This window comes from Zerene cesonia, chromosome 17, assembly GCF_012273895.1.
Source record: "Zerene cesonia ecotype Mississippi chromosome 17, Zerene_cesonia_1.1, whole genome shotgun sequence".
Classification (NCBI taxonomy): domain Eukaryota; kingdom Metazoa; phylum Arthropoda; class Insecta; order Lepidoptera; family Pieridae; genus Zerene; species Zerene cesonia.
The window spans coordinates 1,124,607-1,133,721 of record NC_052118.1 but is presented as its reverse complement, the minus strand read 5'-3'; the positions used below and the strand labels follow the sequence as shown (position 1 = coordinate 1,133,721).

At 33.2% G+C, this 9,115-nt stretch overlaps 4 protein-coding genes across 4 annotated transcripts in view; 2 read left to right on the top strand and 2 right to left on the bottom strand.

Moving 5' to 3' along the window:
- Positions 1-685, top strand: part of LOC119833563 (ubiquitin carboxyl-terminal hydrolase 46) — a 6,204-nt gene extending 5,519 nt beyond the window's left edge. The window contains exon 8 of the mRNA XM_038357624.1: positions 400-685. Coding sequence (XP_038213552.1) covers positions 400-521 — 122 coding nt within the window. The 3' untranslated portion in view covers positions 522-685. The remainder of the gene's footprint in view (positions 1-399) is intronic.
- Positions 686-1,931: 1,246 nt separating this feature from the next.
- LOC119833448 (60S ribosomal protein L21) lies at positions 1,932-3,028 on the bottom strand. The gene is made up of 3 exons (XM_038357451.1): positions 2,875-3,028; positions 2,540-2,676; positions 1,932-2,302 (listed from the first exon to the last, which is right to left on the bottom strand). Exons 2-3 carry the CDS (start codon positions 2,666-2,668, stop codon positions 1,952-1,954), a joined length of 480 nt encoding a protein of 159 aa, XP_038213379.1. The 5' UTR covers positions 2,669-2,676; positions 2,875-3,028; the 3' UTR covers positions 1,932-1,951.
- Positions 3,029-4,135: 1,107 nt separating this feature from the next.
- On the top strand, positions 4,136-7,538 carry LOC119833407. The gene is made up of 8 exons (XM_038357398.1): positions 4,136-4,337; positions 4,415-4,845; positions 4,924-4,986; positions 5,218-5,343; positions 5,513-5,666; positions 5,875-5,994; positions 6,107-6,363; positions 6,449-7,538. Exons 1-8 carry the CDS (start codon positions 4,254-4,256, stop codon positions 7,488-7,490), a joined length of 2,277 nt encoding a protein of 758 aa, XP_038213326.1. The 5' UTR covers positions 4,136-4,253; the 3' UTR covers positions 7,491-7,538.
- A 27-nt stretch (positions 7,539-7,565) lies between these two features.
- Positions 7,566-8,942, bottom strand: LOC119833408 (nitric oxide synthase-interacting protein homolog). The gene is made up of 2 exons (XM_038357399.1): positions 8,013-8,942; positions 7,566-7,850 (listed from the first exon to the last, which is right to left on the bottom strand). The coding sequence occupies exons 1-2, from the start codon at positions 8,690-8,692 to the stop codon at positions 7,664-7,666; spliced, it is 867 nt and encodes a 288-aa protein (XP_038213327.1). The 5' UTR covers positions 8,693-8,942; the 3' UTR covers positions 7,566-7,663.
- Between the last annotated feature and the right edge of the window lie 173 nt (positions 8,943-9,115).

Sequence of the window (9,115 nt, the reverse complement as noted above, 5' to 3'; positions counted from 1 at the left end):
ATATCAATTTTGATATTTGGGCAGGATTTGGTAATTTTTACATTGCTGACTTCGACATAGTACTTAGCAATGGTAGTATCAAGAAGTTTAAGTTAAACTTTATAGTCTGTTGCGACGTGAAAGGACAAACAAATGAGCACTTTCTCAATTATAATACTAGCTGCGCCCCGCGGTTTCACCCGCGTAAGTACGTATCCCGTAGGAATATCGGGATAAAAGTTGCCTATATGTTATTCTAGCTATCTACGTACCAAATTTCATTGCAATCGGTTCATTGGTTTTTGCGTGAATGAGTAACAAACACATACATAAGGATTTCCTTACAAACTTTCGCATTTATAGTATTAGTAGGATTCGTTCTCATTGATAACTTTGGAAAATCTCTAACTTCATGTCAATTTTATTTCCAGAAAATCGACGCGTCCGCGATTGAAGACTTCTACGGCCTAACTTCGGATATACAGAAATCATCAGAAACTGGATATATTTTATTTTATCAGTCTAGAGATGCTAGTTGTTAAGTTTTCACTCAATATAGTATAAATTATTTAACATAGGCACTCATTCATGTTGATATGCCCAGTTTGTTAACGTTGGAGCGGCATATTTATTGTTTAATTGTCTTTATTTAGATTTCATCCATTTGTAAATATAATTCATTTGAATTAAAAAGAAGTGATTTTAATGTGTAGTATTCATTTTATTACCCTGTTTCCACATTTCTATAAATCAATAGGATTAATGTTTCGATAAAAAGTCCATTAAAGTTGGATTAATGGCCAGCCTTTTCAAATGACAATAATGTCCTTAAATTGATTTGTTCATCCCAGTCACAGAATAGAAAAAAGGAGGTTAAGGTGTCGCTTCTTTTCCCACTATTCAACTTCACAAGCAAGAGACAAATGCGTTCGCGCATTACATAGTAAGATGCATGTTAGATCACCGAGCCAGCATCCATATTACACAATCATTATTACGGATGAGCACACCCGCAAATGCAGTGGTACGATACTCGAGATTCTAGCAAGAACGCACTACAATGCGCGATCAATCGCTTAGTAAACGATGGTACCTATAATTGCAAGTAATGTATTATTTTCTATGCATTTGCAATTGTGTCGTTTTCGTCAACGTACAAGTTGATAAATATGTTTAACATTAATAGAGACTAGGTGTTAAACATTAGTATGTCCTATGTCTCAAAATGTGTACATGGGCGGTGGTGTCGCTTACCATTAGGTGAATCGCCAGTTCCGTTGCCCAATCTTAACGTTAAACTAAAAATATTCAAAAACTATACATTATAAACATAATTCAAAGTTGTATTGAAGATAGACAGTATGCATTTTAAACAGTTTTGCTTCATAGAAAGTCTATAGTCATCATGTCTGTAGCACCTACAAAGCTTGTAGTTTCTAGAGCCAGTTATAGAAATCAGGATGTATCTGAATTCTACCGCAATTAAAAGCACTACTGTTTAACCTGACTATTTATCTATGCACATTACAGATAAGAATCTTTGAAAAGAATATTCATCATCAATTTTCATTTCTGTAGGCTAGACAATTTCAAGTGTCAATTTATTATATATTTTATAAGCCAATGTTGAAACACATCTACAATATTACACTGCAATTTGCTTTGAGAAATATCGTAAAGTATACAGTACTAGCTGCGCCCCGCGGTTTCACCCACGTAAGTCCATATTCCATAGGAATATCGGGATAAAAAGTTGCCTACATATTGTTCCAGTTGTCCAGCTGTCTACGTACCAAATATCATTGCAATCGGTTCAGCAGTTTTCGCCTGAAAGAGCAACAAACACACACACATCCTTACAAGATTTCGCATTTATAATATAAGTAGGAAGTAGGATGTCAGATAATCCATAAGTTTGAAAATGGATATTCAAATTCAATAAAAAACCAATATGCTTAAAAAATATTTATTTTTAGGCTACAAACTCGTATGGGATGGGAGCAAGTAAGACTGGCTTTTCGCTTCCGTTTACAATGTGAGAAGCCCTTGGGGGTTTGGGCTGCCTTTTAAGGTTGACTGTCTTGCCTGCCGCCTTAGCATCCTTCAATAGCCTTTCATTTTCCTTGACACGCTTGAGGAAGTCCTCACGGCACTTAGAGTGCTTGACATGTTCAATTCTGATGTTAATTCTCTTGGGGATGATTCTGCCGCGCACCCTCTTGTTTACGATAACTCCGAGGGCGTGAGCGGTTACGTTATACACACGGCCGGTCTTTCCGTGGTACACTTTGTGTGGCATACCCTTTTGTACTGCACCATTACCCTGAAATAGAAGGACAATTAGAATTAGTTAGAATTCACGAGAGAATTGAAAAATTAACATCAGCTTATATTCAATTATCATAAGTATAGATAACCAGGTAAATTTCGTATGATTGTTATTTATTTTTATTTATTACCATGGAATTTTTTTTATAGGAATAAGCAAATGTAATACACAGTATCAATTACCACAATCTATATACGTTGAGATTTTATCATGAACATTTGGATTCCTTACCCTGATGTCAACGATGTCGCCGACTTTGTATACTTTCATATACGTGGAAAGTGGGATTGTTCCATGTGTGCGGAACTTGCGGGCGAACAAATCCCTGGTACCACGACGATAACCCTTGGAGTTCGTCATTTTGATGCCTGCAACCAGAACAAACCCTTGTTGACCGACCAATCGCACGTGGCTACTTGCGATATTTACGCTAAGACAAATATACACAAATGGTATCTTAAAATACGTCACAGTATAAATATTTTAATAGAAATATAATATGATCACGTAAAAACACATTAATTTACAGAATATATAAGATATTTAAATTTTTTAAGAAAAATCACCTTAGCTTGACAGAGCTTGGCTATTGAGAAAGAATAGGTTATGTTGTCTCTGGTAGATTTTCGGATAAGATTGCCATACTCAATATATTTGTTCAAGATTAGGTATAATTTTTGTGTAACTTTTTTTCTTCCATAAGTAAGTTTCCATAAGTACCCGATCAGTTACCAGAACTGAGCTATTGATTCATCTGTTAGTTACCTATAACCATCACCACCCATGAACAATCGCAGATTAAGTGACCCTTGCGAATGGGAAAATTTCCCTTTTAGGGAAAAGGATTGAAAAGAAACAAATTAAAAAGGAAATGATGAGGAAAACAAAACAAGCCTCCGGCTCCTCCATTCACCGAAGAAACACAGATGCATGCTACTGTTTCACGTCGGTTTTTTATGGAGGTGCACTACTTCCCCGATGCGAGCTGAAAGCGTGAAAACGTCACATTTAAATTTCAATCAAACATTTTATTGAAACAAATTGCACATGAGTAAATAAATGAAACTCTTTAATAATAATTGCGTGTTGCTTGGTATAATGATATGTATACTTTAGTGGGTTTTTAATAAATATAGCTTTTATAAAGGTATGACGTATATAAATATGACTTTTATTATTATCAATCTAAACTAATATTATAAAGAGGAAAACTTTGTTTGTTTGGTTGTAATGAATAGGCTCAAAAACTACTGGACCGATTTTAAAAATTCTTTCACCATTCGAAAGCTACATTATCCACGAGTAACATAGACTATATTTTATTTTGAAAAAAATAGGGTTCCGTAACATATCTTTATTGAAACATCCAAACCAGTATACCTATAAAGCTGAAGGGATATATACCACGGGCGAAGCCGGGGCGGACAGCTAGTGCGATATATGATATAAATTATAAACAAAATTAAGGGAATACGTAAGTTGTATACACGTATGATGTAATAGAATTAACAATTAGTATTTTAGAATAGAATGTTATTTATGTGCAAAAGTCAGGAAAAAGAAAATTATAGCATTGCCATACGAACCAAAACTAATATAAACTAATAACGTTCAAAAATTCTAATAATAAATTATAAGTATACATTTATCAAGATGAAATTCGTTGAATTTTAATATTATTGCATTATTGTTGAAATATCTATGCATTATTTATATAATGGTTAATTAGCATTATTTATCAACGTCGATGGTTCAAGTCGCTTAAGAACGTGATTTTTATGTGACAGCACTATTGCATCATGCATAATCTGTGGACACATAATTTATAAACACTGTTGATACTACTGATTTACACAATTTTTTTACCTAAAATCTTGGATGATTTTAATATAATAAAATATGTTAATGAACTATTTATTTTATAGAATATAGTTATTTCCTTAAAATGAATTCACCCATTGAGAATATAATTGTGAATTCAAGTCAATATACGCCAGTTTACTTTATAGAAGATCCTGGTGCTAACCAGGTACATTATAAGATTTTACCTGTTTATTAATAGTAACATACTGACATATTGTGATGTAATTTAATTTTTATTTCCAGGCCAGACCGATTGTTGTAACTGCGAATCAACAAAAACCCATTAGTAATACATTAAAAACATTTTACGAAAATAGCGGTAAACTGGAAGATAACCTCCTGCAGAGTACAGATAGTGTTTCGTTTACAAAACCTGAAGGAATCATTAAGAAAACCGATATAAATGTTATTGGAAACAATTTGAAACTAGCTAATTTTCTATTACCAAAAGCAGGATTACAGATCGAAGCTAGTAAACAATACATTGCACCTGTGAATAATGTTGTGCTAAAGCCTGTGTACGTAGCTAGCACCAATACGTCTAGTATTCCTACTGTCACGAATACAATCCCTAAACTTGATGTATGTAGTAAAATTGTTAAACTAAAAGATCTACCAAGCACACACAAACATAGAAACGGTAAATTAGTGCCAAAGAAAAAACCAAAGGAGGAGTATGTTTTCTTGTTTATATTCAATGTTTTATTTGAAGTAAATCATACAGAATAAAAAATTGCTACTTTTCTTTTCAGTACTGTAAGTAACAGTAAAACTACATCAGTGCAATTATTAAAACTAGGCGAGACATACCATAGGTAAACTTTGCATTCATTATTTATAATTACCAATAATTCATGTCAATTATTGCAACTGCTGTAAACTCTTTCCAATGCAACTCAAATAACTTAAATATTAATGCTGTTCTCTTCATTTCACTACAGGCCTACTATTTTCTTTTCCTCACCTTTCCCAATCCACTCCTTCTTTCTTCTTCAGTTATCTTGCACATCGCATATATTCTAGCAGATTTGATGATTTCTTTTCAGTCTTAACGAACTGAGTGATGATCAAATGAAAATTGTTAATCATGCCCTGAAAATATTTAGTAATCCTAAGAATTCACCTAAAGAACCAACGTATGATCCTGTAACCAATACCAGATTTATTTATAAGTAAGTATAAACATAATTACTGTTGCCTATAATCGTTTTATAATATATTTCCCATTTTCTATTTTTTATTGGCTTTAAAATGTTTATCTAGTTTAGGAAAAGTAGATAAATAAGCAATATTATTTTTTATGAATATATATAAGTATATGTTTTTTCTGGAACATTCTAGGGTGGTATCACCAAAAGACCTAACAGTTGTTGGCAAAAATAAAGTGGTGATTAAACAAAAGAAACAGGAGGTGAAGAAGGAATCAGTTAAGAGACAAGAAAAGAAAGAAGCAAAACTGGTACCTGAAGTAGTTAGTGAACCAATTCCTGTTGAGGTAATTAAAAAAAATACAAAGAAAAAATTTAAAAGTTAAATGATTTAGTTGTTTCTGTGTGAATAAGGTAATAAAAACTTTTGTAAGTCACACACATATTAGGATCTTGTATATAATGCCTTTATTACTTCTTTGACTATAATATAGTAATTTAGATCATTTTTCACATTCAAAATGGCCTATTTGTAATATTAAATTGAAATTCCAGACCAAAGTGACAAGGAGTGGTAGAAAAGTCAAGTTGCCTAAAAATATATTACCAGAGGAAGTACATCAAAAGCCAAAGAAAAAGAGTGGCACTATAGCTAGTTGCTTTCAGTGCTCATCAGTAAGTTCTCTTCTGTACTGTCTTATTCCAGTAATAAATTGAGTTGGTCCTTTTTTCATGGTCTTAAAATTTAATTTTATTCGAATATGATCTTAACACAATATTTCTTTAGGAATTTAGCAGCCTCTACCGCTTACAACGACATTACGAACACCACCCCACCCACATACCAGCTCGAATACACTCAAATCTCTTCCACTGTCTTCTGGCCATTATCAAGACTGGATCAGAGGAGGACAGGGCCAATATCTTCTTGCAACAATTGGAACAAGTTATAACTAAGATAAAGTCATTGATACCGTGTTTATTAAAAGGCAATGGAGCTGGAGCTGAAGGAAAACTTAGTACAATTAGTGAAGATGTGGGAAGGTAAGTTTTTGCATTCAGAATTTAATATACTATAACAAGATGACGCCTGTAAATAAATAAAAATAACACTCTCAATATGTTACAGGTTATTTGGTATAAGCCCTGGGAAGTATAATTTGGACATTGATGCTCTCAGCTGTGTTAAAGATAAAGACGGTCACTGTCTGCACAACCCAGCACCACCTCTAAGCAAACCAGCACAACCTTGGAGTAATAAAAGCAATGAGGAAACCACAAAAGTGCCAGAAACAGATGACTGTGCAAGAATTAACTCAGCTGAAAAATGGCCAACAGTCAGTAAAAGAATGGAGCGCAAGAAACCTGAACAAAACACAGCAAAGAAAATTAAACTGATAGAATCTGAAGTGCCTATAGAACTAGGCGACGACGATATAGCCGCGTTCTTTAGCAATAACCACAAGACTGATATTAGCTCATTGGATAAGACTGCTACAGAGGAAATCAATATAAGTAATAAAGAAACCACTGAAACAACGAAAGCAGATACTTCAAATAAACCTACACACATACGATTTCACAGTACACATTTTGATATCAGGTCATCACCGATGAAACCAACGTCTACAGTTTTTAGAAAATTTCAAATCAATCCGGAAAAAATGCCAAAGTTTGATATACAAGAGATACAACCATTAATAAGTCAAGAGAGTGAATTTACAGAGACAATCAGTACTGAATCAAATGAAAGTACAAATATACAAAGTGATTTATTTATAGATAATCCCGTGCAATCAGAGACAAGTTGTAAAGATGCACCAGAATTGAATTTTAACACATCAAAAGAATGGACTGTTAAGTATACGGATACCGAACATGGTACTGGAAGCTTTATGAAGTCTGATAGTTTAATTAATGAGAACACCGATTATTTGAAATCAAATGCCTCAATAGAGCCTTCTTTAATTCATGTGAAGGATATACCAAAACCTGTAAATAATGAAATAAATATAAGTGAACTACCTATTAGTGATCACTCATTATCTAACCAAGGATCGGTGTTGAACTTTTTAGACTCATTAGGCAGTACTGAGCTATCTTATCCAGATACTACCATAAGAAATCACTCTGTTGATTTTCAATTAGATCTATTTTCCTTTAGCAATTAATAGTATTATTAAATAATAAATAGTGAGGTATAAATGATTTGATTTATGTTTATTTTTATAAGAAATTATTATACATTTTTAAGTATTTGTGTTTTTATTGAAATTTAAATTACAGTTTATCTTAAAATCACCACTATAAACATCAAATGTTACTAAAGTAACACAACACAAAACTAAGCCTGTAGCACTGGCCTTTCATTTTTAGCTTCGAGGCCCTGATTAGTGAGTGCATATCCTGTGCCTCCCCTCTGTAAAGGAATGATGTCCTTTTCTTTCAACTTATCCCCAGTCAAAGGATGTAACCAGTCTTTCTTGATTATTTTTTCCACACATTCCATTGTGACCACATGCCCTGTTGTTCTGAAATATATTGTAATCTTATATAATTTCACCAAGCAATAATAATAAGTTTATAAAACATAATAATAATATAATATTATTAATCATATGTGGCCAACCCCTGTATTTTATCCCACATAAATTACTTTACAACTCAAAACTCATCATCATACATCCACTCACCTGATTACAGCACATGGTACGGCATTACTCAATATGTCATGTGTAACAGGACACATATATCTATTCTCCTTTGCAATAAGAGACTTCTTATCATCTGGATCATTGACCAATGTCCACTTAACTTCAATAAGATCCTTCATTTTTAAAGGCTTTTCACTTAACGGACAGTATACAGTTGGGTCTGGTTTTTTTAATTTTGAGATTTTTGCATCAGGCAACTGTGAGGGCACCCAGAAACTTGGCAGCTGCTTATTCTTGCCATTGGCAAGATTGGAAATTGAACTGGACGACTGGCCTTCTGATTTTGATCCATTAGTTATGTTCTTCTCTCTGTTCATGAATTTAATTAGATTTGCCTCTTTTTCCGCCTCTGCGAGCTCTTTTTTTTCTGCATCCTCCTTCTTTAATTGTTTCTCGTACTGTTTTAACTTACGTGTATACTCGTTTTTCTTAGTTATAATATATTGAAGAATAGCTTCTTTATCGAATAAATATCCGTCTTTAGTTACGACTGGATTTCTACAAGGTTGTAGGGTAAGACTGCAACAATCGAAACTTTTAACCGAGTCCTTGCCAACTCTTTCACTTTGAGTACCATACCCTGATGCTGCAGCATCTTTCTTCTTTTCGTGGTAAGTATAAACTGCTCCTGCTGTGCAATTTCTTGCGTGGCGTGTCATCGCTATGTATTTTTGATAAAGTTAAATTAACACGAAAACGGTACGTAAATCTTATTCTAGGAAAATGGCCTTTAAAATTCAAAGTTGGATATACAACATTTATCCAACACACAAGAAATGCAAAAACATCGACGACAACACATATAAAAATATGCTCTGTGCAACCAATATCATTCAATAAAAGTTAAAATTCAGTTCAATATCTTAATTTATGGCTGTACAGTTTACTGCAAACATCAATAATTTGTCCGACATTAACGGTTTGTCAGACACTAGGCAGTTCTAAAATCACAGATTAACAAGAAGATTCCAGACAGAAACATATATACAATGTAGTTAATTTTCTGAGTTAATTGGTAATAAGTGTTTCTAAGAATTTAAAAATATTAAAATGATTTACAGACACTATATTTACGACTTCGT